The following is a 27,428-nucleotide window of genomic DNA, read 5'->3' as shown; positions in this document are numbered from 1 at the left end:
GACCTAGTGGGGGCTGCGCTTGAGGGGTGCTTGGAAGGCTTGATGGGGTAATTGTGGGAGTAGACAGCCCCAGTCTGTGTTGTTTCCTGCGTGGGCTGCTGTGAAAGGCACAGGGAACCAACAGTCAAATGGCCACTGGTAATGGGCAGCTGAGGGCCGGCCTGGCTCTTTGGGGAGGTGCGGTCAGGGATCAGTGTTTTAAGATTTAAATCGTGTGTTTAACTGTCAGTTTCCACAGCAGGGTGAGGGGCCCTTGCTTGCTCGTCTCCCCACCCCTCCCTGGAGCAGCAAGGTGACCAGGGCCTTGGGGTGCTGGACTTGAGCCTGGGTCATCAGGCTAGAGCTGGTGAGAGGGCAAGTTTACAGGTGCAGAGGAGAGGGGCCTAGGACTTCATCTCCTGCAAGTGTGGCCAAGGAGGAGCCAAGCCTTGCTCAGGGAAGCTCCCAGTGTGGTCAGGTGAGACAGAAGAGCTGAGGACAGGCCTGGTACCGAGGAAGGCAGTTCTTTTTTTTTATTTTTTTTATTTTTATTTTTTTGTCTTTTTTCATTTTTATCGGTACCAGGGATTGAACTCACAACCACCTGCTTGCAATGCAGGTACTTATGCTGCTGAGCTAAATCCCCAGCCCCTAAGGAAGGCAGTTCTGAAGGCCACACAGAAGCAACAAAACCTCAAGGAAACAAGATACATGTCCAGAGGTCTGGAAGATAAAACACGTATTTGACTGGGGTTCCTGGCATTTTTATTTATTTCCTTTCTTTCTTTTTTTTAGGGGGGAGAGGTTGTTTTTTGTTTTCTGTGACAGGGTTGCCCTGTGTAGTCCAGGCTGGCCTCAAACTCGTGATGATCCTCCTGTCTCTGCTACCCGAGTGTACCATCATGCCTGGCCCAAGGGGATTTCTGAAACATGTTCCTCAGCAGGAAGGAACATTTCACCAGAAGAGCATCCCTGTACCTGTGGGAACCCAAGCCAATGTCTGAAGTAATCAGCATGGGCTGAAGCAGGCTTGTGGGAGGACACCTGGGCACTAGACTATGGGAGCTGAGCCAGTGGGGAGGAGGGAGACCTGGCAGCAAGGGCTGGCTGCTCTCACTTGGGGGAGCAGTAAGACAGTGGTTAGCATCTTTTCTTGTGCTAAAACTGAAACTGCAGAAAGTGTCATGATTAGCTAATTAAAAGAGAAGTAGAATGTAATTTTTTTAAATTATTTTTTTAATTTTTATTTTTTTTATCGGCACCTGGGATTGAATTCACGACTGCCTGCTTGCAAGGCAGGCGCTTATGCCACTGAGCTAAATCCCCAGCCCAGAATGTAATTTCTAAATCAGCAAGGAGGAAACTGTGGAAATGCAATAAAAATAACTGAAAAATAAACTTCTTAAAAGCTAAATAAACTTAAAGGCAAGACAAAGGGGAAAGCCCAGAAGATCCCTGACTGCACAGAAATGCCTCCCAGGATCAGCAGGCACCCCAAATCAGCAGTCACAAACTGTGGGAAATGGACAGGGGTGGTACTGGGGACTGGACCCCAGGGCCTTTAGGCTGAGCTATAGCCCTAGCCTCTTTTATTTTTTGAGACAAGGTCTCACTAAGTTACCTGGGCCAGGCTTGAACTTGAGGTCCTCCTGCCTCAGCCTCTCTGAATGCAGGATAAATGATTTTTTTTAAGGTAAGGTCTTGCTATGCAGTTCAAGCTGGTTTTGAACTTATGAGGTATCCCAGGCTGGCTTCTAACTCATGGCAATCCTGCCTCAGACTTCCTTGTGCTGGAATTACAGGCGTGTGCTACTATGCCTGGCTGACAGTTCTTAAATGCTTGAAAGGACTGAAAACACTAAGGTATCCAGGTTAAAACTGAAAAGAGGGAGTTCAATGACAGGAAAGGATTGCAGTGACCAGCCTTCTCCAGGGCACAACCAGGAAAGTGGGGGTGTGCAGGGTCCTGTGAGAAGGTGCCATGGTGGCGCACTGGGCTCCAGCCTTGGGGGGATTTCCAGTCATGAAAGTAGTGGCTGAGAAGCTGGGGCCCTGAGACAAAAGCTGGCATTCAGGACCACATCTGAGAAGCAAAGGTGCCCTAGCAACAGGACCATCTGCCAGGGGACAGCATGACAACCCCAATCCCTGAGCCCATCACCTGCCAGAGAAGACGTGGTTCCTGCAGGAAGACCAGAAGAGACAGCCACATGGGATATGGCTTCCCATCTGCAGTGCGTACACGTACTGTGTGTGGCTCTGTCAGTTTCCAGCAACCTGTGAGTGACTTACTGGTTACACATGCTTATGAGCAGAGATGTTCTGTTCCCTCGGTGCTGAAGTCCAGAGGTGCTGGCTTGTTCTGCCTAAACCCAAATAGCTCCGAAAACCAGAGCAAAAAGCAGCCATAGGGTTATGTGCAAGTGTTGGGAACTGATGGACCTAGGAGAAAAGTGTGTACTACTTTAACTACCTGAGAAGTTTAAAATTTTTGAAATCAAAAGGTTGGAAAAACTGTAACTTCAAGAAAACCTACCCGGACTTCCGGAAGAACATGGCAGATAGATAGCAGCAGCTATGGAGGCTCTCTGAGATACCCCACTTAAAATCCAGGAATGGTGCAGTACGAGGAGTCCTAAGCAAGGGGAGATACACCCTGCCGACCCAGGAATGCACTAAGCTAAGAGAAACCAACTGGAAATCCAATCCTGGTGCTATAACAGGAACAGATAAAATCTCAGCTCGGAAGCTAGAACCCGCACCATTGGAAGCCGCAATTTGAATTTCCTGCTGCTGCTGCTGCTGCGTCCAAATCGGCATGGCAGGGAGAGAGACCCTCGAAAGCTCTGAGAGAGGGAATCTGCGAACGGAGTTGAAAGCGAGACTAGCAGACCAGCTGCAGCCACAGCGTGACTTCCAACTAGCACATCACCTCTCAGTCCCCATCATGGTGCTGTACAGCTCCAACTGACCCAGAGGCAATGGGATTAATAACATGAAGCAACCTTTTACTACAGGTCAGCTGAGGCACCAGCTCAGGGAAGACACTCTGCAAGATAAGGGTGCTGTCCTCCAGGATAAATACACGAAATTCAGCCAACTGCTGCCCTCCAGATGAAAGGCCCAATAGATGAATGCAGTGACCCAGAACCAATGTGTGGATGGGTCCCTTATTCCCAGTGACTGCATACACCGAATGTATGCTTGCCATCCCATCAACTAAGGCTATTTTATTAAATGTTTTTGTTCTCAAAAGTTTTGCATTTCACCAGGTGGCACAACAAGGACTTAAACTAAGCCTAAAATTACAATCAGCAAGCTGACCACTTGGGGGTCTCATGTCCATGGACTATTAGACAACCAAGAGTTTCCCAAAAAAAGTTTCTGTCGTACAGGGCTTATGGGAATGTAAAATACAAGGGAGCCCTGCTTGCAACAAAAAGTTTTATTTTGTAAGTAATAAAATGTCTCTACTCTGAAAAAAAAAAGAAAACCTACCCAAAATGTGTTGTTATACATTTTAAGTAGGTTTGTTTTATTATATGTAAATCCTATCTCAGTAAAGCTGAAAAAAACCTGAATGGATTGGTGAACTGCAGATTAGACCTAACTAGAATTAAACAACTGGAAGATAGAGGGGGTAATTCATTCTGAAACACAGAGAGAAATAATGGAAACTGCAGGGTATCATGGTGTCAATAACGCTCACTAGAATCGGAGGGAGGGGTTGGAGAAATAACTTTCTACAAGTGGTGAAGGTTATGGGTCCAAAAGTATTGTGATCCCTGAGGGGAAACCCACAGAAGTGAAAACATAAGCACTTAAGAGTACAATAGCTAAGGCCAGAGACAATGGGGAGATGCTAGATTCAGCTGGAGGAAGAGAGACCCATCTCATCTGACAGGCCCATGGCAAGATGAAAGCTGACCGCCAGCAGAGGACAGTAGATGAAAGAAGGTTTGTGATCTCCAAACTGAATCACTTGTAACCTAAAACTCTTATGTGTGTGTATGTATTTATTATCTTATGTACTCTGCCACTGAGCGCCATCCCTAACCTCTTTTATTTTCAAGACCAGGTCTTACTAAGTTTCCCAGGCAGGGTTGAGCTTGCAATCTTCCTGCCCTGGTGTCTCAAAGTGTGCACTGCCACACCTGGATGGAAACTTAAAATTCCAGATTCAGCAAAAAGTACATTTCAGGCTGGATACAGTGCCACACGCCTATCTCAGCTACTTAGGAGGGTGAGGCTGGAGGATCCCTTGATCCCAGGAGCCCCAGGCTAGGGGGGCAACATGGCAAGAGCCCATTTAAAAATGAAAGCTGTTGGGGTGGGGGATTTAGCTCAGTGGCATAAGCGCCTGCCTTGTAAGCAGGCAGTCGTGAGTTTGATCCTTGGTACCAATAAAAAGGAAAAAGAAAAAAAAAAGAAAGCTGTTATATATATTTCTAAAAGAAATTATGACTGAATAGAGACACTGTAGAGAAACAAACTCTAAATATTTGTCCCCATCAACTTCCCATTGAGGCAAACGAGTGTCCTTGCAGCAGGAGGGAAATGGCCCTGAGGAAGCTCAGAGGCGCAGACAGAATGTGTGCCAGGTGGGCAGTTATCAGATGCCAAAATTTATACCACAGCTAGGGAACAAGACTGTGACAGTACCTGTGGCATCTGCTGTCCTCCTGGGCACACAGACTCTGCAGGCATAATGACATTAAGGATTTGAGATGAGATCATCCTGGATTATCCATCAGCAGAAATGTCACCAGTGTGTGCACCTGAGAGGATGACAGCGAGCTATGGAATCCAGAAGAGAAAGCTGAGGTGCAGCCCCACAGGTGTGATTGATCTCCAGTTTCAGCCGCTCCCCACAAGCTTTGGGTTTGTATTTGGGGTCTGCAATGTGAGTAGACAGGGTCTGTGGCCAGCAGTGGAGCCCACACATCTGCTGCGCCCTCTGCTGGGCACTGCCTGGAGCTGGGCTGAGTCCTGTGTCAGACTGGCCGGCTACGGGTGGGAGTTATGGCACTCCTGTATGCAGCCAGGAAGCCCCATTGCTGTTCACCCCTTGGGCCCCAGGGGGCTCTGAGGGTCTCCAGCACCTGGGGCAGGGCTGACTTCTGGAACCCCGGCCTCTGATCAGGGACGAGACAAGTGGGATATCTAGAGGCCAGGCCTTAGCTTCCTCTGTCTCAGGAAGGATTGGGGGGGAGGGTTCAGGTCAGAGTCAGTGAGGGTCTCTGCCTCCAGCCAGACTCAGGTGTCGGACATGGGCCCTGCTGAAGGCCCACAGATGAGACCACGGAGCAGTTTCCTGCATACTGTGCTTGCCTGGGGCTCAGGCAGTGAGAGAGGCTGTTGAAGCCACCACAGTGGGCAGCCTGTGACACTGGGGAAGACACTGTTGATTCAGATTTGGGAGTAGACTTGGTAAGTGAGGGCTGTGCAGCCCCAGAACCCGAAGGTGTCAGCTGTAGGTATCTGGAGTGAGTGTGGCAAGCAGATACGTGGTGACGGGGGAGGGGGGGGGCTTGGATGTAAAGCTTGGGCGCTTCCCGCACACACTGAGTGTGACAGACTGTAGGATACCCGGGGAGCCCTCAAAGGTGTGTAGTGTCACCTCTGCCTTGCTGGCTGTTGCAGTGCATGCCCTGTCCAGGAGAGGAGTTTTTACCTGCTCCTGCTGTGGACTTGGTGACTCTGTCCCGATGGGCTTTGGGGCTTCAAGATGGGACCAGAATCCAGCTTACTCACACACTGTGAGACTATGAGCCCCCCTTTCACTTTCCAGCTGAGGAACATGCAGAATTGTTCCCCTGTTTTGAGTAACCCACAGCTTGCATAGGCAAGGCAAGGTAAGAGCTCTGCCACTCTCTGTCCTTGAGATGATCTTGCTGAGTTCCGCAGGCTGGCCTCAAACTCATGAGCCTCCTGCCTGTCTCTCGAGTTGCTGGGATTAGGGGTGTGTACCACCATGCCTGGCCAGCGAAGCTTTGGCTATCAGAGGAGAGGGGAGGGTTGAGTCAGCTGGCTGCCTCCAAGTGGCCCTGCTCTGCCCTGTCACCCCATGCTCCATAAACTCTTGTTTTCCTCTTAAATAAAATGTAGATTATATTTCTAGGCAGGCAGACAATTTCCATCCTATTCTGATTTTATTTACCATGTGTTGTTACTTTCTGTTTCTTGATGCTCTGTCCTTTAGGGCCCTACCCTGGTCAGATTGTGAACCAACCAAAAGGAGTCCCAGGTACCTCCTTTAGTAAACTCCAGACTCTGTCCTCAGCCCTAAGTCCTGGGCCATGCCAGGATATCTGCCCTCCAGCCTGCACCCTGTGCCATCAATCCAGACTACCCAGCAGATGCCTGGCCTCCCCGACCCCCACTTTGGGACACCAAAACATGCATCTCCTTGGGCAGCACTCTAAACCTGACCACATCTGACTACATCTCCCTGGGACACATTTCAGAATGAAGTGTGGGTGGGGAAGGAGGAGGCCAGAGACAGAGCATGACCAGAAGGAACAGGTCTCGGGCACCTTGAACATTTTCTCAGTGGGGCCTTCAAAGGTGAAGATACACAAAGGATGGGGATGCAGCAGGGAGACTTTGGTCACATGACCACATGGCTCTGCAAAACTTGCCAGGGTATCATGACCATTGTGGAGCTGCAGCTTCCTCTCTGCTGCATGGGTGCTGGGGAAGTGGTGGCATGGCTGAATGTGGCTGAATGGGGCCTGGTGGAATCCACGTGGGTCCCTCTTGTCCACTTCCTGTTCTAGTAGGGCAAAAGCCAGACATCCTGGAGCAGAAAACAGTTTCCAGGAGCAAGGAGGATCACATCAACAGCAACTGCTAGAATAGAATTGGGATCTCACTGAGCAGCCAGGATGCAACAGTGTAGTGAGATGCATGGAAGAGGGTCCCAGGAGGCTCAGTCATCTGGAATCGCCCTGCTGCCAGGTGAGTCGGCAGGTGTAGCTGCCAGAGAAAGCTACATTTTCTTAAACAGGCTGGGAAAATGGCATTTCAGCATTGCTGTGAGACAAAAAATGATAAGAAACTATTATGGTGTAGCACACAGTCATGAATAAAAGCCACAGTAATTTCTGGTCAATGCTTGTGATTAATTTAAAAATGTTTAATTTGTTATGATTTTTTCTCTTATCCAGAATAAATATACCCTAATTATCTAAGTATCATAATTCCTCAGTCTTTTTTTCTCCAAAGGGGCCCCTCCATCCAGGATGGACTTCACATGTGCTGACCTGATCACCTGCCTGGCTTCCTGGGTGTCGGTGGAAGTGGGCCTGGACCTCTCTCACCATGGCCCACTTCTGTGCTGGCAGTTCTGAGCTGCAGGAGTAAGAGTCACACAGTCCCAGGACTCAGGCTTGGCTGCCCTCAGCACTGCTGCTCTTGGAGAGGCTGTGGAGGGGCCTGTGCTGGATATGTGGACAGCCCTCTGCAGGCAGGCCGAGCCTCCTTTGAAACAGCTCCCAGCTCTGCACTCATCCACATGCAATGCCTATTTGTAGCCCACAGTGGATGCTCAGGCAGCTCTCAGAACAGAAGCTGCAGGAACCACTGGCACACAGGTCCTACTGAGCTGGAACAGGGCCACCTGCTACTTAACATTTCTGCCCATTCTGTGAGGTGGTGTCCTTGTTGAGGTTTCTTTCTTTTTTATTTATATTTTTGGTACTGAGGATTGAACCCACAGCCTTCAAACTGACATTTACAGCACTTATTTTTTGAGACAGGGTTCACTAAGTGTTTAAATTGCCAGCTGGGCTCTAATTTGTGATTCTGCCTCGGCCTTCCAAAGTGCTGGGATGTGCCACCACATCTGGCTCCAGGCCTCTGCAGTGCCACATTTTCTGTACTTCTGAGCTTCCACTGGTGATAGAAGTGGTGTCTCAGGTCCCACCAGCAGCAGCTGTGGTGTGCCTCATGGAAAATATACAAGTGCCAGGGATGCATCCTCCCAGCCGGAGCAGAAGGAACCAATCCACAATGTGCACATACCCACAGCCATGTCTTTCCATGGGAATAGAAGGCTTGTTTTAATGTTGATCAGAGGCCAAAACTTCGACCAGGCTGGTGGGATCCAGCTGTCTATCCCAAGCAGCAGTTCCGAGTTCTATGGTTCAAGGGCTGCAGTCACCTGTCAGTGAGTTCTATGCAGGCCAGAACTGCCACAGTAACGAGTATCAAGCATTGATGTGACTGCCCAGAGAGCCACCTCCAGGACATCTAAAGAACATCTACTAATTAGTAAGAACCAGAAACCAAATAAACAGCTAGGATGTGTAACAGCTCATTATGGATCCCAGCAGCCAGGGCTGGTGACACTCCCAAACCAGCAAAACGCTGGTGTCCATACACAGCAATAGTGCCTGTGCAATTTAACTTGCAAAGGCTTTGGAGAACTCAGACAAAGTTCTGGGAGGAGCCAGTGCCCCTGGCCATGCGTCACAGACCCTGGTGTCTTAAACCACAGAGACACATCATCTCCATCCTGGAGGCTGAAAGCCAAGATAAAAGTGTCACAGGGCCGGTTCCTCCTGGGCTGAGAGGGAGACTCTTTCCTGGGCCTTGCTGTAGCTCCTGGTGATGCTGATTGTCCTTGGTGATGGCCTGGCAAGCTTCACCTGACCTCCACCTTCACACAGAGCTGTCCCTGCATGTATGTTGGGGTCCTGTGTCCAAATTTCCTCTTTTAAAAATATAGCAGTCCTGTTGGACAAGAGCCACTGTGAGAACTTCATTTATTTATTTTGGTTTTTTTGAGGTAGGATCTTGCTATGTAGCCCAGGCTAGCCTTGAATTCATGATAACCCTCCTCTCAGCCTCAGCATTACAGGTATATCCACCATACCTGGTGAGACCTCATTTTAAATTATTTCTGTGAGTCCTAGTGTCTAACTGAACTCACATTTTGAGGTGTGGGGGTACTCTATAAGAACTTTGGGGACATGATGTCCCCTCAAAGAGCAGTAAGAGAAGTGGACCCTCATCAGAACTGGATTCCATCTCTGGCACTGAGAAATGAAGCCCTCTATGTGGACTGCCCAGGCCAGGTCCTCTGTTCTGGGAGGGGCCAAAGGAGAGAAGGTACCCAGAGCTGCTGATTCTAGCCTCCAGGGTCCTCAGGAGAGGTGAAAGTCCTTCCTTGTGGACGCTGTGTTGAGCAGTCATTAGAGTTCTGCTGAGCTGCTGACTGCTCTGAGAGACATTCTAGGGAGCTTGGAGAGAACTTGATAGAAGGATCACTTATTTGTAGACCACTTTAATTAATATGCCGGAAATGGGAAGTTCTGGCTGTGTGTTTTCCTTTCTGTGATGTCTCCTGTGCACTCTGCTGGGTCCTGACTTGTCCTTGGGCACTGTTTTTCCCTGATGTCAATATAGAGTGACTGTGGGCACTGTGGCCAGGTCACAGCCCTTCCAGGTTGAGCCTGGCACTTGGAGGGTGAAGGTAGAGGGGCGCTGAAGAGTCAAGGACAGAGAGGATCCCCCAGTCAGAGGCAGAGCAAGGGAAGCGTAAGCATCTTGCTGACTGCCTCTGGACACTGGGCCAAGGGACAGCTAGTGTCATGGTTTATGTCTGTGGCCCCCAGGCCTCATTAGTTTGCACTGTGCATTTGTGATGGTTCATTGTCTAGTACTTGGATTGATGGTGTCAGTGTTACACCCACATAGGGGTGGAGCCAGGATGTGATGTAATGGCAGGAAGAAGGTGTGTGTTGCTCTTTTGCGGGTTCCTGCTTGCTGTTTGCAGCCGCCATGAACTGCGGCCCAGCCATGCCCGCCTGCCTTGGAGCCAACTGAGTGTGGACTGAAACCTCCAAAAACTGTAAGAAATAAACCTTTCCTTTCCCAACTTGGGCTTCAGGTATTTCTCTTAGCAACGAGTAAAAAGTAACTAAGACAGCTAGGAACGGGTGCTGGACTTTTCCTGAAAGCCTTACTGAGTCTTTGTACTGCTGGTTCCACCTGTTGGGATGTTCTGTCCTCAGCTTCCTGGGCACTCACTTCAAGCTGCTTGTCCACAGCCAGGGGTGTTTCCAGACTTACTTATCCATCAGTTTGAGGGCAGCCTGTCCAGATGCAGCCCTTAGGACACACTGCAGGGCCAGTGCACAGGGGACCCAAGGTCCCCTACCAGCTTCTCCTAAACAAGACCAGCCTCCCAACTTCCCAGTAGATCCCCCCAAGGGCAGGTGGTCTGCCTCCTGTCTGGGTCCAACTGTAGCAACTCCCACACAGGGAAATCACTCTCCCCTGCCTGTACCCTTCCTGGTCTTTCTGGTCCCTTGGGACTGCTAATTGTACTGTGCTGCGGAGTGTGGGCACCTCGAAGCCCATCAGGGACCAAGTGGGTCCCCACCAGGCCTCCTTAATTCTAATCCCTGACAAGGCCCACAGAAGCAGGGAGTCCAGAGCAGTGCTGGCAACAGAGACGGTGACTGTGTGGACATAACTCCCAAGAGAGGGCAAAGTTGTGTACACTGGGGCTGTCTCTCAGCTGAGCCCGACTCTAGCTGGCACTGTGGTGGGGCTGGGCCTTTCCCACCAGCTACAGTGTTACCTTCCTGTGAGCGGAGCTCCACGGGCCTTAGCCTATGGGCTGGACAGGAAGGGAGTTCCATCTGCCCTGGGACTTCCAGACGGTGCCGCTTCTCACCCAAATCCCGTCCTGCGTGGGAAGCGTGGGTCTGAGGAGCCGCAGGTGTCCCCAGCAAGCTCGAAAGCCCCGGGCTGATATCTCGAGGCTCTTTGCAGGGTAATGTAGTCCCAATTCCAGCCGCGGACCCGCCCATCCTCTCAGGGCGGCCACCCTAGCCCTGCAGGCCCCGCCCCTCACATGAGCCCGCCCCACATCCCTCAAGTCTCCGCCTCTCAGACCACGCCCTACAGACACCCTAACCGTCTCCCGGAAGTCGGCCCCTGCAGACTTTGACCCCAGACCCGCTATGCTCCCGCGACTCCATTCGGGGAGGTCCCGCCCCCTCCAAAGGCTCCTTCATGAGTCTCCTCCCTCCCGTTTTCTGGCAATCTCCACCCTCAGGTAGCCCCGCTCACCCTGAGCCCCCGCCCCGTGACTCGGTCCCGCCCTCCACGCGTGCGCAGTAGGCCGCGCAGTCGGAAGCCTGGAGCCGGTGGAGCACCGCTTAGTCCTCGCCTAGTACCCGGCCTTCTGCTCACCGTCAAGGCTCGGGCGGCTGGGCCGGGGATGGCAGCGGCCGCCGAGCCTGGGACACGTGCCTGGCTGGGCGACGGCTCCTCGAGGCCTGGCAGCCCGGCCTGCAGCCCGGTCCTGGGGGCCGGAGGCCGCGCGCGCCTGGGAGCGGGACGGGGGTCGGGGTCGGGGTCGGGGCCGGAGCAGGCGCCAGGGCGAGCGGGCGACACAGCCTCGGGACCCGCCGTACCGAGCCACAGCTTCCGGAAGGTGACGCTTACCAAGCCCACGTTCTGCCACCTCTGCTCTGATTTCATCTGGGGGCTGGCCGGCTTCCTATGCGACGGTGAGCGTGCGCCGCCGAGGACAGCCTGTCCTCGCGCCCGCCCGCGCCCTGTCCTGGCCCTAGTGCTTAGGGTGCAGGCCGGGCCTGGATGTCGTCCTCAGTGCGCGGCTGCCCACGGCCAGGCCGGCCCGCGTGAGCCCAGGCTGCCTCGCCCAGGTGTGGCATCCTGTCCTGGCCCCCACCCGCTTCCAGGCCGCCTCTCCCAGGTGTGGCATCCGGACTAGGCTCCCACCTTGCCTGGCCCGGAGCAGGGGCAGCCTTCCCTCCCCTGTCTCCCTACGCTATCCTGGAGGGCACGGACATTTGACACTAGTGTGTGCTTGTCCAGTCCTTCCTGCGCGGGATGCTTCATACATGGGTGCCTTCTGACCCATGGGAGTGGCCACCTTGATTTCTTTATCAGTTCTTAAACTGCCCAGGTGGCTCCCTAAGGTGGAGGCTGTGGGCATGTTGGCTAAATCAGCTCCACGTCTGAGCACACTGGTGAGAGATGGTGACAGAGGGCTGAAGGTAGAAGGCTAGACCAGTGGATCCACTGTAGAGGTGGAGCTCCAGATATGAGGCTAGGCCCTGGAGAGGTGAGATGATGAGGCAGAACTATAACTCCAAGGCTAGACCCCAGATCCTTGCAGAAGTGAGATATAAAGGCAGGACTCGGGCTAAGACTAGACTCTGGGCCCATTACAGATGTGACCCCTAAAGGGGGTCCTCCAGGCTGAGGGGCTCAAGACCCCTCAGCTAGTCTGGGGGCAAAGCAGCTCATGTGTTTTAGGGCTGGCTTGGGAGAGGGTCATAGGCCCCTCACAGGCAATGTCTGGAGAATGGGCTGGGACCGGGATAGACAGAGCCTGACCAAGGTGTGGAAAAAGTGGCCCCTCTGTGTCCAGGAGCACCCTTGGGTACTGCCTCTGGGGTGGAGAAGAAAGCTGGCCAGTGCTTTCCAAGTACAATGAGTGGGCTGCCCTGAGAAGGGTCTGACCTTCCTCCTGGTCCCCACTTCTCTCATTGTACCCCAGGCTGCTTTCAGGAATTTCCCCAGAGCAATCTGTGGAGGGACTTTGTCTTTCCTCTAATAGGGCTCTAGTGCTGAGCTGCAGGGTACCTTCTTGGGGAGCTGCTTTTTCCACTAGTGGGTGGCTTGAACCCCATGGGCAGTTTTATCCCAGGCAGTCTTGAGGTTGTGTCCCTTTGCCCAGTCCCCTGGCCTCTTTTGCTCTGCCCCCCACCCCCACCCCCGGCTCTGAATGTGCTGGCACAGGCTGCCTGCTGCCCCTTTAGGCCAGCCCTCCATCCTTCTTACACCTACCTGTCTTCCTTCCAGGAAGCAGCATTGCCCGATCCCTCCCACCCAGCCTTGGTTCAGTGTTCACTGCCTTTGGGGCCCAGGGCCATCTTCCCTCCTGGGGGTTCCTGCCTCCCAGAGTGCCCATTTGGCTGCCTCTGCCTGGCATAGCTATGGGGCTCTGAATGAGCCTGTGTAGCTGGGGGTGAAGGAAGGATGTCTTGGTTCAGCTCTGGGGCTGTACAGGCATGCACCAATTCACAAACACCCTGCCAGCTGGTAGCTCCAGGCTACCCCTCATGAGGTTAGGGCCACTCACTTGATGACAGGACACACTCAGCATCTTTCAGAATGGCCACAGTGCCAGGCCTTGGCTGTAGCCTGTCATGGGATCACAGTATCTGTGGTGATGTCCCCAGGGCTCTACTGTGGTGGTACTGACAGCAATGGTCCCCCCTCCCCCCCCTGCCCCGCTCAATGAGATGGGACCAGGAGACCTAGCTTTGGCAGGGCGACCTGCCGTGATGGGTGCCTGAGCCCTGCCACAGGATGCTGGTGCCCTGCTAAGGGCCTGGGGCTTTTATTGAGTGGGATGGTGGCTATCCAATGGGCAGTGGCAACTTGCAGCTCTCCCTCCCACAGTCTGCAACTTTATGTCCCACGAGAAGTGCCTGCGGCATGTGAAGACTCCATGTGCTGGCGTGGCGCCCAGCTTGGTGCGGGTGAGTGCTGTGGGCACGGGTGTCCGCTCCAGACCACACTGACCCTGCCTGTCTTTCAGCTTAGTCATACTTAGCTGGGGAGCTAAGGGCAGAGTCCTGCCCAGAGATGAAGCAGAGGAGCTACCAATGGGCTTCCAGAAGGGAGTTGTGTTGAGAAAAGCTGGTCCTGCCCAAAGGCCACAGATGACAGGAAATCTCCCAATGAGGAAGTTCAGGGAGTATAGGATATGTCGGGCAGGGAGCTGGGTGTGTGGCTGAGGGCAGCCTGAGGGGTTCTGGGGGATGGGCACAGTGTCCACTGCACCCTGCTCTACCTAGTTGTGACACTGACCAGTTTTGCAAGAGGTCACCATTGGGAGAAGCTGGGCCAAGAGCATAAGAGCTTGCTCTGTGGTTTCTTACAAGTGCACACAAACAGGCAGCTAATGTGACAGGCTTAAGATGGCTGGTTTTGGTCATGGGCTTCCCTCCATGGGACCCTTGGAGGGCAGTAAGCCACCTGGCTGGGGTGTGGGCTTCCCTTCTGTGGGCAGTGCTAGGCTGAGGAGGGCTGATGGTGCCCCCACCACATCCACTGACCTCTCCCACACAGCGATGGTGGGCTGGGTGCAGGACTGGCTGTGCAGTGGGCTCCAGTGAGGGGGGTCCACCTGCTGTGGGATGAGTTTGGCGGTGGTGTCCATCCCATGGCAGTGGAGAATGGCCTGGTTACTAGGCCTGAGTGCAGGAGGCCCCATGGGGATGTAGGTCATGTGTTGGGCACACCCTCAAGCCATCAGAGCTGGCAGGGTAGCCTCTCATGTGGATGTCCTAAGGCTGCAGCTTTCGTGAGTTCATTCTGAGTTTTCTTTTTTACTTTATTAAATTAAAAAAATTCAAGTATGTATTCCAAATATACACATGATGGAAATTTAGAGGATATAAGATTTTTCTGTTGTGTCTACACTAACTTCCTTTTATTGTGCCTGTTTAAGTTAGTATCGGAATCAGGATGACTGTCTACCCTTGCCTCTCTGTGAGCTCCCAGAGAGGCGTGTTGGGGACGTGCCTGACAGTTGAGCCCTCCTTCAGTTGCCTCTCTGTGGGCTCCCAGAGAGGTGTGTTGGGGACGTGCCTGACAGTTGAGCCCTCCTTCACTTGTGTGGTTTTAGGGCCCTTTCCCTTGCTCCCATTCTGCTTGATCAGCTCCAGGCCAGGCCTCCTGGGAGGCAGTGCCTAGCAGGACTAGGATATCCACAGACTGTCCTGGAGCAGTCCCAGCAGGACATCCTGGTGGGACCCATGGAGAGTGGCAGGCAGACAAGGGTGAAAGGTGGGCAGCCCAGACCTGAGGTTGTTTGTACCCTGCAGGTTCCTGTAGCCCACTGCTTTGGTCCCCCGGGGCTCTATAAGCGAAAATTCTGTGCTGTCTGTCGCAAGGTCCTGGAGACACCTGCATTCCGCTGCGAAGGTACAGTCCTTCACTCAGGCACCTGGGCTCTGCCATACACAGTGGCCCAGGGGCATGAGTGGAGATGTAGGGACTTCTAGGGGATGCAAGCCAGGCAGAGCACACTTGGGGTGAAGGGAGCCAGGCCCAAGGTGACAGAGGTTGGGTTGGCCCCAGCCAAGTGAGGCTGGCAAGGAGCATGGGAGTGGGGCGCTACCAGAGAGCCCTAACCCTGCCCACCCCCCAGTGTGTGAGCTGCACATTCACGCCGACTGTGTGCCCTTCGCCTGCAGTGACTGCCGCCAGTGCCACCAGGATGGACACCATGATCACGTGAGTGCATGGGAGCTGGGGCAGGATGGGCAGCTGGGGGCAATTGCCTGACTGCTCCCCTGTCCCCCAGGACACCTACCATCACCACTGGCGGGAGGGGAACCTGCCTTTGGGTGGACGTTGTGAGATCTGCAGGAAGACCTGTGGCTCCTCTGATGTGCTGGCTGGTGTTCGATGCGAGTGGTGTGGTGTCCAGGTGGGCACTCAGGAAGGGAAGGGCAGGGAAATCTCCAGTGGGCACACAAGATGGACTGGGGTAGTGGCCATCCAGGTGGGCATATGGGGATGGGATAGGGCCTTGCAGCCTCTGTGGGCACCAGCTTACAGCTGCGTCCCCTAGGCTCACTCACTGTGCTCTGCAATGCTGGCTCCTGAGTGCACCTTTGGGCGGCTGCGCACCATGGTTCTGCCCCCTGGATGTGTGCGCCTGCTATCCCGAAATTTCAGCAAGATGCACTGCTTCCGTATTGCAGAGACCACAGCCCCAGAGCTGGGTGAGCAGAGGGGAACCTGGGGGTGCAGGGCCAGACAGGGTGCTGAGTGTGAAAGCCTGCTCATCCCACAGGTGACAGGGATGATGGCATGGATGGAAGTGCTGCTTTGGGCCCTGGCAGGGATATGCCAGCAGCCCCTGAGTCCAGTAAGTGCCCCTAGTAGCCACATCTCACCCTCCTGTCCTCTTCTCCTGAATTCTTAACTGCTCCCCATTGACCAGGTAAACAGACCCTGAAGATCTTCGATGGCAATGACACCATGAAGAGAAACCATTTCCGCCTGGTTACTGTGCCTCGCCTGGCCAGGAGTGAGGAGGTGCTGGTAAGGGAGGTCTGGGATATCAGGAGGCCTAGTGCCCCTGGCCTGCAACCTTTCCCCTGCTGGCTCCCTACCAGCTCTCCTACACTGGGCTCCCCAACACCTGGCCTTCATCTGCCCCACCTCTCTCTGTGCCTCATCTCCTCCCTATACCTGGGCCCTCTACTCCTGCACGCCTGCATCTTCATACCTGTTCTCCCCACCGGTGCCCCACACCCTGTAGGAAGCGGCGCTGAGGGCCTACTACGTCAGTGAGGATGCTGGGAACTTTGAGCTTCAGGAGTTTCCTTTGCCCTCACCGGCTGCTGATGCCCAGGCCCCAGGAAAGGCTGGGAGTGGTGGCTCAGCGGAGGAGGATAGCAGCAGGGGTTCTGGGGCCCGTGAGCCTGAGGCCTGGGTCATCCGTGCACGGCCCCGCACCCAGGAAGTTCTGAAGATATACCCTGGCTGGCTCAAGTAAGACCCGAGGCTTTGGGTCTGGGGCAGTAGTGGGAGACTGGCCATGGCCCAAGCTTTGAGCGTATCCCCCACAGGGTAGGTGTGGCCTATGTGTCCATCCGGGTGACTTCCCAGAGCACAGCACACTCCGTGGTGCTAGAAGTTCTCCCATTGCTTGGACGCCAGGTGTGTATGGGCCATCTGGGGCCACTACTTCATGGCCAGGCGCTGTCCCTGTGGGTGTGCTGGGAGAGTACAGCCCCAGACCTGACACTCACCCCCCCTGCATAGGCTGAGGGTCCTGAGAGCTTCCACCTGGTGGAGGTGCTCATGGGCAGCAGACAAGGTGAGTACAACCTGTCCTTTGCCACTCCTGCCTGTGCCTTGCCTACCTGTGCCCTGGGCTCAGGGTGGCTGTTATGGAGGTATAGGGGAGTTGATGGATGTTTGTGCCTCTGCAGTCCAGCGGATGGTGCTGGCTGACGAGGAGTCCCTGCTCCAGCGACTTCGGGACATTCGGCAGGTCAGTGGGGCAGATGCCAGCTTCTAGGAGAGCAGGCCCCAGGGACCCAAGGGGCGTGTGGGCATCCAGAGTAGGCCCCATCCTCTCACATGGCTTCCACCAGGATGCCCAATTCCCCTGGTGGAGGAATATGAAACAGCCCACATGGGTGGTGCTGCCTAGCCTTCTCAAGCCCAGTCTCTTCTGCAGACATCCCTGCGGCAGGCCAGCCAGACACGATTCTACGTGGTTGAGAGCAGGGCTGTGGCCCCCCATATCTCCCTGTTTGTGAGTGGCCTGCCACCTGGCCTGTCCCCTCAAGAGTATGGCAGCCTGCTGCATGAGGCCATGGCCACCAAAGGTGTGACCCCGGGTGGAATGCGCACGATTGGGAGGGAACTGATGTGGGCTAGGTCCTCCTACCTTTCCCTGGGACTCTTAAGTGCCCTTCCTCTGTGGTCACTCCTCAAGGTGCCTGTATTTTGCTTGTGGAGGCACAGGGGCCCTGTTCTGGGGGTGGGCTTAGAGGTGCCTGGGCTATGCCACACTGGATGTGATGCCACAAGGGTTGGTCTGGGTGCTGGATACTCTGACCACCATCTGTCTGTGCAGCTGCGGCGGTGTCCGTGAGCCATGTCTACTCCCAAGGTGAGCTATTGCCTGACAACATCCCTGCCTGTAAGGCCAAGGCCACCCTTCTCTCTCCTGTGGGCACAGGCTTCTCTGCTGCAGCTGTCTGCCCAGTGATGTGTCTGGTTTTGTCCTGGTTCACTTCTGATGCTTTGCTGAAATACTCTGAGGCTTGGCTGTTGTCTAAGACTTGCCCTTTCCAGTCTGTGCCTTTTCTTGGGGAAGAGTTCATGTGCACCTGGCCTCCCCATTTTGGGTGCCCATAGCCCTGCAGTACCAGTGGCTCCAGGCCAGGGGTAAGGATGGGGGTGAGGGGCACCCCCCTGAACCCAGCCTTCCCTGGACATGGATCTTGTTGCTGTGGACCTCCCTCAGTGACTGACCTGAGCAGGTTGCATAGGCCAATCTGGCCTGAGTAGTGGCTCCCCTGTCACAGGTGCAGTGGTGCTGGATGTCACCTGCTTTGCTGAGGCCGAGCGACTGTACATGCTAGCGAGGGACACAGCTGTGCATGGCCGGCCACTGACCACCCTGGTGCTCCCAGATGTGCTGGTGAGTGGGCAGTTCCAGGCCAGTGTTCATACCCCTAAAGATGTCCACACCCAAGGATGTCCATACATCCATGCAGCTGGGCATGGTCTTGTCTGCCATCTTCTTGACTTTGCTGGGCTGGCAGGTTCCATCTTGATCAGCCTGCATAGTAGCCAAGGATTGATAAGGTTGCTCACTTTACAACAGAGGGTGGAGATCAGAGTATCTATACTTGTCCAAGGTTGCCCAATGGCAAGACCTATTTCTTGGGGCCCATGGGGCCAGAGTTGGCTATCTGGATGCTGAGGCCTCTAGCCTGTGGGGAGATTGCAGGATGCAGGACACTGCTGTAGACCAGACGAGTATGTACGTACGCTAGTGACTACCTCACTAAGGACAGAATGTGACTATTTGTGCTGCTGCTCACCTTGGTGTTTTGCAGCCCAGCTCTGAGCCTTGGGCTGCTTCTGGCCAGCTGGTAGAGTTCCTGATCTTGGAAGCTACTGTCAGGAGCCGGTAGTGGCAGGAAGAGGATTTAAGCACTGGGCAGCGTAGGGCTAGAGGCATAGCTTGTGGACATGGCATGTATGAGGCGACCCCAAGTTCTGCAACCAGACCCCACTCTGCACATGTGCAGTGCTGTTTGAGTCTCAGTCTGCTTGCCCTGAGGGTCCCAGGAGCCAGGTGTCCATGGCTGTTCTGCACCCTGAACCTTGATCTGTTCTGGGAGCAGCATTAGAGCAGAATGAGGCTGGCATCTGATCCTGGGGTGGGTGACACTCTGGGTCCCTCCTGCCTCTGCCCCGATCATTGCCCGTGGAGGCAGCCTTGCTGGATATGAGGCTGATGCCACTTTCTCTTTCCTGTCAGCTGCCTGCCCTGGGTAGTCCTGCCTACCAATGGGCCATGTGACCCTGAGTGTGTCCTTGCCCCAGCCACGGCCCACCCTATGGGTGTGCCTGGCCTGTTTGTCTCTTCTCAACTTACCATGTCATGAAGGCTCCAGCCCAGCCTACCCTGTCTAGATTCCTGAGCTGCTTCTTGGGCTTTTGTTGGAGAGATAGGTTTGTCCCAAGCCCAGAGGGTTGGGCAGCTGCCTATGTGCCAAGTACTGCCCCTGAGTACTGCTGACTTTCAAAGGATGTGGGGTGGCTCCTTGAGTCCAGCTGGCTGGTTGTGCCAGGCAGAGGCCCCTGTGGCTTCCAGGCTGATAGGTTCAGGGCTTTTGGCACATATCACAGTAAGTCTGGCCCTGGCCTTCATGCTTAAGAGTTCCAGTTGGCTGGCTGGCAGCCAGGGTAACCCTCTTGGGGAAGGCTGTCCTGTGTTCAGTCTTATGGTGGGGACCAACATGTGGCCCTGGGGCATGGCAGGTAAGGATGCAGCCTTGTCTTCCTCAGGAGGGATACCCTAGCTTAGAGAGATTGTGGTCCCAGGCTGGGCACTGCTACTAGCTGACATGGGGGACCACAGGAGACCTCAGGCCCCATCCTCACCTGTTCTTGCCCCTCACAGCACACGAAGCTGCCCCCAGACTGCTGTCCCCTCCTTGTGTTTGTGAACCCCAGGAGTGGGGGCCTTAAGGGCCGAGACCTGCTCTGCAGTTTCCGGAAGCTGCTGAACCCTCACCAGGTCTTCGATTTGACTAACGGGGGGCCACTTCCTGGGTAAGTGTGGGTCTATGGGCATACACAGGAGGCACCCTGCCCTGACCTTCCAAGTCCTCTATGTGGCTAGAGATGGACATTTGAAAACAAAAGGGGTATGTGGTTCAGGGTAGGTCCTGCCTGCAGCAGGGCACCCTGCAAGATGGCGCGTACTCCTTTCTCCCACACAGGTTCCATCTCTTCTCCCAGGTGCCTTGCTTCCGCGTGCTGGTGTGTGGTGGCGATGGCACTGTGGGCTGGGTTCTCACTGCCCTGGAGGAGACACGGCACCATCTGGCCTGCCAGGAGCCATCTGTTGCCATCTTGCCTCTAGGCACAGGTGGGGTCCTCCATGGAGCAGGAGGGTGGAACCACAGGGTATCCCTCCCCCAGGTTTTGCCCCAGGTCCATGGTGGGACCCCTGACCTTTCATGGTATCTTCATCCTGTGGTGGGGTCTCTGTCTTATAGGGGGGCTGTCCCATGGTAACCCCTCTATTGTGAGGTAAGGTCCCTCCACGTCTTGCCTGTGTTCCAGGGAATGACCTCGGTCGGGTCCTCCGCTGGGGTGCAGGCTACAGTGGAGAGGACCCATTTTCCATGCTGGTGTCTGTGGATGAGGCAGACGCTGTGCTTGTGGACCGCTGGACTATCCTGCTGGATGCTCACGGAGCTGCTGGTGCAGAAAACAGTGTGCTGGATGCAGAGCCCCCCAAGGTACTATGTGGGCTCTGGCCCTTGCTGATGACTCTCCTGTGCTCCCCTGCTCCCAGCCATGCTGTGGGGCACACAGCCTTCCTGGGGTGCTGAGTGGCTGTGCAGGGCAGCCCAGCAAAGGGCCCGCTGTGGCAACAGAGCAAATAGGGTTGGAGGGGAAGCAGCCAGACACAGCACCGGCATCCTGGAAGAGTGCTCTACCCCTAGATTGTGCAGATGAGTAACTACTGTGGCATCGGCATTGACGCTGAGCTCAGCCTGGACTTCCACCAGGCTCGGGAGGAGGAGCCTGGCAAGTTCACCAGCAGGTACTGCGGGGTGGGCAGGCGCACCATGTTTGGCCACGTGCTGCCCCTAGTTGTGACGCTGACTTGTTGTGCCCCATAGATTCCACAACAAGGGTGTGTATGTGCGAGTTGGGCTGCAGAAGATCAGCCACTCACGTGGCCTACACAAGGAGATCCGGCTGCAGGTAGAGCAGCGGGAGGTGGAGCTTCCCAGCATCGAGGGCCTTATCTTCATCAACATCCCCAGGTGTGCAGGTGCTGCCGCAACAAGGCTTTGCAGGCGTAGGCTGGGCTGGGCCCTGGGCCTAACTCTGGTACACCCCGCTGTCTCTCGGGCAGCTGGGGCTCAGGAGCTGACCTCTGGGGCTCTGACAGCGACTCAAGGTTTGAGAAGCCACGCATGGATGATGGGCTGCTGGAGGTAGTTGGCGTGACAGGAGTTATGCACATGGTGAGCACTGGGCCATGGGCAGGCTGCTGTGCTGCCCCATGGCCTGCTAAACTGGCTCCTCCTCCTCCTCCTAGGGCCAGGTACAGGGCGGGCTGCGCTCTGGCATTCGCATCGCCCAGGGATCCTACTTCCGTGTCACACTCCTCAAGGCCACACCTGTGCAGGTAGATGGTGAGCCCTGGGTCCAGGCCCCAGGACACATGATCATCTCAGCTGCAGGTCCCAAGGTATGGTGGGTGGCTGCAGCTGAAGGGTGGGTGGGCCTGGGCCCTCTATGCATCAGGAAGCCTTGGGAGCTCAGGTGGGCGGTCAGCCTTTCAGGCCCTGTACTCCTCAGTGGAGATACCAGGATTCTCAAAGAGGGCCCGGACAAAAGGAGCCTAGCAGGCTGCAGCATTGCCCTACCTCTAACAGCGCCTTTGTAAGCAGAGCTGACAGTGGTTGGCTGCATCCGGGTCCCAGGGCCACAACCTGGTGTCCCCAGCTCTGATCCATCCTGCCCATCTTGGAACAGGTCCACATGCTGAGGAAGGCCAAGCAGAAGCCCAGGAAGCCTGCAGCCATCAGGGGGGATGCTGTGCCTGCCCCTGAGGGCAGCGCTAAGTAGGGGCCTAGAGGTCCAGGTTGCATTGGAGCCGTCCATTCAGTGGACTTGTTGCAGCCCTGCCCACACTACCTTCCTGGGGCCAGGATGCCTGCAGCCCTTTTCTCTATCCAGTGTCACGTGGAAACTGCTAGGTGGATGGGGGCTTCTTTTCCCCAGCCCTGCATAGTGGCTGGGACAGGGGAGCACAGGGCTCCTGGCAGCATAGCACTGGAATGAACTGTTTGGCGGCCTCATGTCCCTCAGGCTATCCCCTGGATGTCCCTTTGGAGCAGACATCTGGCGTTCCTCCCCAGTGTGGGCAGGCAGTGTGCCACCCTGGTGGTTATGGGGTGACTGCCTCCTGCCTGGCTCAGAGGTGTTCCTTGACTCCTCCCTTATCACTGCAATGGGGTTCTGCCTGGGAAGGTGTTCATGGGTGCTGGGTGGTACCCAGTCTCACTTGGGAGAGGGGATCTCTGTTTACCCTCTGGCAGGGTGAGCGTGGGTGGCTGCAATGTGGCAGCTGGAGTGCGGGCTGGGCCCCGAGCATTCCTTCTCAAGCCCCTGGGTGAGCATGTAGTGCTTAAAGGGGACCAGAAGCAGGGCTTCCTGGTCCAATCGAGTGAACATGTAAATAACACCTGCCACATGGAGGAGTGGAGTGGATTTAATGCCCTTGTTGTTAAATGTAGCACTTTACATAATGCTGTTTGCCAGCAACCTATGATTTATGTGCACTGACAAAGACACAGCTCCCACTCCACCCAGGCAGCACTGCTGCTGAGCCCCACAGGGAATGCTGTGCTGGGACCTGCCTGGTGTGAGTGAAGCTCTTTCTGTGCCCAACAGCTGTCACCCCCCTCCCCCCATGCTGGAGGAATCTGACCAAAAATAAGCAGCTCACACATGCAGGGAGTCTACAGCAGCTCCCCAAAGCAAGGGACCACCAGGTTATGGTGCTGGGTTTGCACTGTAGTGGGCCTCAGCCCTGAGAGTGGTCAGCAGCCTCCCTGGAATGTGCCACACCACATCCCTTCCCTGCTTCTGTGAAAACTGCAGACACACACACCCTACTCTGTTGGGGCTCGGCATAGCAGTCCTTATGTTTACATCACTTACCATCTCCAGAAAAGTCTCTAATGGTATAGCTAGACTTTGACTTCAACTTGCTAAATTGTTTGTAAATTGTGCTCAGTGTGGTCTGTCTTCTATTTAAGTGAGATCACCTATAGGGCTGTGATCCTGAACCTTAGGCCTCCTCCTGTGACTTACTGCTACCTGAATGTGATCTTATACTTGGGACAAATAGAGTTGGGTTTCTGTGTCCTGTAGTGCCCTCCCTTGTTCTTGTGTCCAGTGAATGAGCATGGGGAGAGGGGCCAGTTGGACTGAGGGCCCCAGTAGTGCTGCAGGAACTGGGTAGCCAGTCCAACCAGCTGAATCTTAAGAGAGGTGCTGCTCAGGGCTTCAGGCAGAGGCCAAGGCAAATGGAGTGGGGTGGACAGAGGATCTGGGGTCCTGGGCAGCTTGGCTGCCTGAAGCCATTCAGATGCAAACCCAGGGCAGCTTGTTTGAAGTTAAGGGAGAGACCAGTATTTTTCTGGCAGTATCTGGGTGAGGAGAAGCAGAGAGAGAAGCATACATCCTCTGGATAGACAGTGTTTCACAGTGGACAGAATATCTACAGCATTGGTGGGATGGGCAGGTAGTGGGTATGGCTTCTGTAGTGCTAGCAGGAGGCAGGCAGGAGGGACTGGGTGTCAGTGTCCACCTCACTGGCCTGGCCTGGTGGGAGATGTGCTTGCCGCAGGGACTGTAGGCCCTGCAGGGCCACCAGGGCAAGGCGCACGAGCAGACGCAGCAACAGGAAGGCGAAGGGCACGGAGATCTGCATGAGGTGGAAGATGGCTGTGCTGAACCGGCTCAGCAGGCAGGTGGCAGTGAAGGCCAGCAGGCTGGCGCAGGGATACAAAGCGAGCTTGGCAAACATGAAGGCATGTTCTCGCCCACCAAACCGCACTGCTGGCTGTAGTGTCTCCGCCTGGTGCAGCAGGGCTGCGGTCCAGATGGCAAACTGGAAGATGCTAGCAAAGAAGATGATGGCGCAGCTGACGCGTACTCGCTCAAGCTCGTCCTGGGGCTGCCGGATGAAGGCTGAGGTCTGCTGGTAGGCCAGGGGTAGGCCACCCACAAAGGCCAGTGACAGTGTGTTGAGTAGCCCCATAACCTGTGTAGCCTTGCGGACGTGCAGGAAGAGTGAGTGGTGGGCGAACCATAGCAGTCCCACGGTGGCGAAGGAGCCGAAGTATGCCAAGAAGTGTGGCCCGTATTCACCCAGGGCTGCCACCAGGCTGCCGTGGAACTTCTCCATCACGTCCTTGGGGTTTGGCACGTTGTCCTCGCTGGGAAGTGAGAACACAGGACATCTGTGCCAGTCCCCTAGGCCCAGGTGGGAGAGGGTCTAAGTGTCACAGAATACATTTCAGGAGAATTGCTAGATACTCATCACACTGCTAAGTACCTCCAGCACTCATCAAAATGCATACCTGCCTGGTACCTGTGGGTTCCTTGCTGACCAGCAGGTTTAGGGCAAGCCCAGCCCTCCAAAAGCCTGGGGCCTCCCTGCCTCTGCACCCCTCTGAGAAGCACCAGCAGGGACCAGACACCACTCTGGGTGGGCAGCTGTCCTCTAGTGGTATATCTGGGGTGGGCACCAAGGAACAGCAACTTTTATCAGCTGGGTGCAAAATGAGTGGGCAGGATGGAGGCAGGATACAAAGCCTGGGGGGCTGCATGGGACAAGATCCACAGGGCACAGTGGCTTTCCTCGGCCAGGCTGTCTGCCCCAGCCACATCCTCCTACCCCTAAGGAGAAGCAAGGGGAGATTGTCCCTCATAATCTTTTTTTTTTTTGGTACCGGTGATTGAACTCACGATCTTCTACTTGCCAGGCAGGTGCTTATGTCATTAAGCTAAATTCCCAGTCTGTCCTTGATATTCTTAAACCAAGGCCTCAGGAATGAGGTACTAAGAAAGGTTTGCTTCCAATTTTTAAAACTTAATGAGTTAAATAGGCAGTATCAGGAAAGTAAGACTATCAGATACAGAGCATAAAACCAGAATGTTCAACATGTTTAATGCAGCGACTGTGCCCTGAGATGGGGAGTGAGGACCAGACAGTTTTTTTTCAAGAAAGACTTAAGTGAATAGGACACTTAGAAAAAGAAGCCATCAGTGAGTTCAGAAATCTAGCAGAGTTGAGTGTCAACAGTGGCAAGAGGAAGGGCTGATAACACAGAGGGGACTAAGCCCCAGGGGTGCCATGCTGTGCCAGGTCCCCTCTACCTGGAACCCCAACTCCAAACCACCCTCCCTCCACTTTCTGGGAACCCTGCCACCTCTGGTGTGGGGCCACTCCTCCTCTATATGCTCTCAGCTCACAAACGAGGCACCTGAAAGGGGACTGGACAGCCACTAGTGGGGTCCTCACCAGATGTCCAGGATGAGCAATGTGGCCACGATGGCATAGACCCCGTCGCTGAAGGCTTCTACACGCTCCTTGCTAAGGGGCTCATGCAGGTCAAAGGTGAAGAGCTCCACATTGTGGTCTGGGGGCTGCCCGTGACCTATGGATATGCCAGGAGGGAGGAGTTGGCCTGGTTCCTGTGACTGTGGGGCCAACATGACCATCACTACCCTCATCCCCAAGGGCTGGGTCATATAGGCCAGAGAGAGGAGATGGGTAGGGTACTAGGGATCAGGGCAGCCAGCCAGAGTCACCATGCAGCGTGTCCAGCCCCACCTGACATCCTCAGGGGCCTCAGTGCCTACCCACGAGCCTGTCTCTGCACCACCTGGCAGCTTTGCTGATGTAGGGGAGGAAGATGATGGTCACCATCAGCAGGTATGACTGCAGGGAGACACAGAAAGTCAGCACCTGCTCTCACAGGGTGGGAGCTGTGCACCCTGGAACCTAGAGGCTACTCCAAGGAAGGGGCAGCTGGAGAGACAAGAAAAACACGGCATTGTCATAGGTGAAGATACAGAACCCAAGCTCAGGACCCTATGCAGAGTGCAAGCATATCCACAGATAGAGTGGCAGCTTGATGGGAACACAAGCAGTGATTACAACTCAACAAAAGACTGGAACCCAACTGGGATCAGCTTTAAGACATGGGAAGACACTTGGCAGAAAGGACACCCAGTGCAAGGGGGCATCACCACCAACACCAGGACCCTGGAATCAGAGATGGCACCTGTTGATGAGGATGTAGAGAAAGAAACTTCACATACTGCTGATGGGGAGGCAAATAGCACTGTTACTATGGCAAACAGCGTGGAGTTCTCAAAAAACTAAACCTAGAACAACCACATGATATAGCAAGTCCACTGCTGGGTGTGTACACTACATCTCAAGACAAATGTGAAGAGGTGGCACATCCACTTTCACAGCAGCACTGCTCACAAAGGCCTAAAAACCCAGCATCTGTGACTGAGAACACTGGACAACAAACAGGGGCATAACTCTTTATAGCTCAATGCGATGACAGAGAATTGCACCACAGCCTCTCCACGTATTGCCTGCTGTCCTCCACCTGGCCTCATCAGACATGCCTGCCACCTTTGGACTGTCCCTCTCAAGCCAGGAGTTGGCTGCAGGCCACTACTATCATGCCCGCTCTCCTTGATGACTGCCTGCCTGTGCAGGCCTTACCTGTCCTCACCCCATGCTGGCCACCCTGTCCCCATTCCTGCTGCTCCTGACCAAGTGAATATAACCAAGGACACCCTGCCCAACTCACATCCCTCTTGCCACCTCTTTATGGTCCAGCCCCAGCCTGAACCACTGCCTTCATCTCTTCCCTAAGCTGCCGCCAGCACAAAATGATATCTGTGAAGCAACCAGGCCACATGGCCAGCCATGGACTTCAGCACACACTGAAGTCCACCCGCCTTCTTGCCCTCACCAGACGCCTTGCTGCCAAGGTACTCTGCTCTGCCTGGCCTCTTGATTTGGCCCTTGAGGGAGGGGCCAGCAAGGTCAGGTGTTCAGCAATGACTGTAAGGTCACAGGTACTCACCAGCTCATCTGCTCTACAACTACAGTCCTGGACATGCCCACTAAACACTTTCATCAGCATCTTCCCCCAGGGTGCAGCCTACTGGTTAGAAACCCAGTGGACTAAACAGTGTACATGTGAACAGTCAACGAGCTGGCTCTGATGTCTGTGCCACTCACTACCAAGCTAGGGTTCTCATTCAAATAGAAATTGGCTGCTGGCTTTCAAGCCCATTGGCAGGTCTGGGCTTCTGTGCTTGAGCTGAGCCCTCCCCTGGGGCTGTCCCAGCAGCACTCACCATGGGGAAGAAGAAGAGGGAGAAAATGGCTGCAGCAAAGCACAGCGCTGGGCCACGGAGAACGAGGAGCAGGATGTGCCGCTGGGTCTCGGCCCTGTGGGTGGAGCTGCGGAGCTGCGGGCTCAGCAGGTGTGGGAAGTGGAAGGCATAGCCTATGATCAGCGCCTGTGGGTGGGCAGGCAGCCTTGGTCAGCATA

At 54.8% G+C, this 27,428-nt stretch overlaps 2 protein-coding genes across 8 annotated transcripts in view; one reads left to right on the top strand and one right to left on the bottom strand.

Moving 5' to 3' along the window:
* Positions 1 to 10,934: 10,934 nt before the first annotated feature.
* Positions 10,935 to 27,428, top strand: part of Dgkq (diacylglycerol kinase theta) — a 25,357-nt gene continuing 8,863 nt past the window's right edge. The window contains exons 1-23 of one of the 4 annotated variants that reach the window (XM_063230056.1): positions 10,936 to 11,507; positions 13,432 to 13,511; positions 14,862 to 14,961; positions 15,188 to 15,273; positions 15,344 to 15,469; positions 15,614 to 15,767; positions 15,839 to 15,913; positions 15,989 to 16,083; positions 16,310 to 16,542; positions 16,620 to 16,710; positions 16,816 to 16,870; positions 16,986 to 17,047; positions 17,237 to 17,387; positions 17,639 to 17,674; positions 18,093 to 18,208; positions 19,703 to 19,854; positions 20,025 to 20,173; positions 20,371 to 20,549; positions 20,757 to 20,857; positions 20,937 to 21,083; positions 21,176 to 21,287; positions 21,362 to 21,514; positions 21,802 to 23,204. In XM_063230056.1, coding sequence (XP_063086126.1) covers positions 11,216 to 11,507; positions 13,432 to 13,511; positions 14,862 to 14,961; positions 15,188 to 15,273; positions 15,344 to 15,469; positions 15,614 to 15,767; positions 15,839 to 15,913; positions 15,989 to 16,083; positions 16,310 to 16,542; positions 16,620 to 16,710; positions 16,816 to 16,870; positions 16,986 to 17,047; positions 17,237 to 17,387; positions 17,639 to 17,674; positions 18,093 to 18,208; positions 19,703 to 19,854; positions 20,025 to 20,173; positions 20,371 to 20,549; positions 20,757 to 20,857; positions 20,937 to 21,083; positions 21,176 to 21,287; positions 21,362 to 21,514; positions 21,802 to 21,894 — 2,838 coding nt within the window. In that variant the 5' untranslated portion in view covers positions 10,936 to 11,215 and the 3' untranslated portion in view covers positions 21,895 to 23,204. Of the gene's footprint in view, positions 11,508 to 13,431; positions 13,512 to 14,861; positions 14,962 to 15,187; positions 15,274 to 15,343; positions 15,470 to 15,613; positions 15,768 to 15,838; positions 15,914 to 15,988; positions 16,090 to 16,309; positions 16,543 to 16,619; positions 16,711 to 16,815; positions 16,871 to 16,985; positions 17,048 to 17,236; positions 17,388 to 17,638; positions 17,675 to 18,092; positions 18,209 to 19,702; positions 19,855 to 20,024; positions 20,174 to 20,370; positions 20,550 to 20,756; positions 20,858 to 20,936; positions 21,084 to 21,175; positions 21,288 to 21,361; positions 21,515 to 21,801; positions 23,205 to 27,428 lie in introns of those variants that run through there. The other 3 variants (XM_003465011.5, XM_013147349.3, XM_013147350.3) reach the window with 3 other exon arrangements.
* Positions 23,517 to 27,428, bottom strand: part of Tmem175 (transmembrane protein 175) — an 18,417-nt gene continuing 14,505 nt past the window's right edge. For all 4 annotated transcript variants that reach the window (XM_023562992.2, XM_013147352.3, XM_013147351.3 and 1 more), the window contains 4 exons: positions 27,232 to 27,396; positions 25,705 to 25,783; positions 25,364 to 25,499; positions 23,517 to 24,275 (listed from right to left, as the gene is read on the bottom strand). In XM_023562992.2, coding sequence (XP_023418760.1) covers positions 23,603 to 24,275; positions 25,364 to 25,499; positions 25,705 to 25,783; positions 27,232 to 27,396 — 1,053 coding nt within the window. In that variant the 3' untranslated portion in view covers positions 23,517 to 23,602. The remainder of the gene's footprint in view (positions 24,276 to 25,363; positions 25,500 to 25,704; positions 25,784 to 27,231; positions 27,397 to 27,428) is intronic.

Source organism: Cavia porcellus, unplaced genomic scaffold, assembly GCF_034190915.1.
Source record: "Cavia porcellus strain 051 isolate PalLab524CR breed Dunkin Hartley unplaced genomic scaffold, mCavPor4.1 scaffold_18, whole genome shotgun sequence".
NCBI classification, from domain to species: Eukaryota; Metazoa; Chordata; class Mammalia; order Rodentia; family Caviidae; genus Cavia; species Cavia porcellus.
Note: the sequence above shows the minus strand (reverse complement) of the source record. Positions and strands in the feature narration are given on the sequence as shown.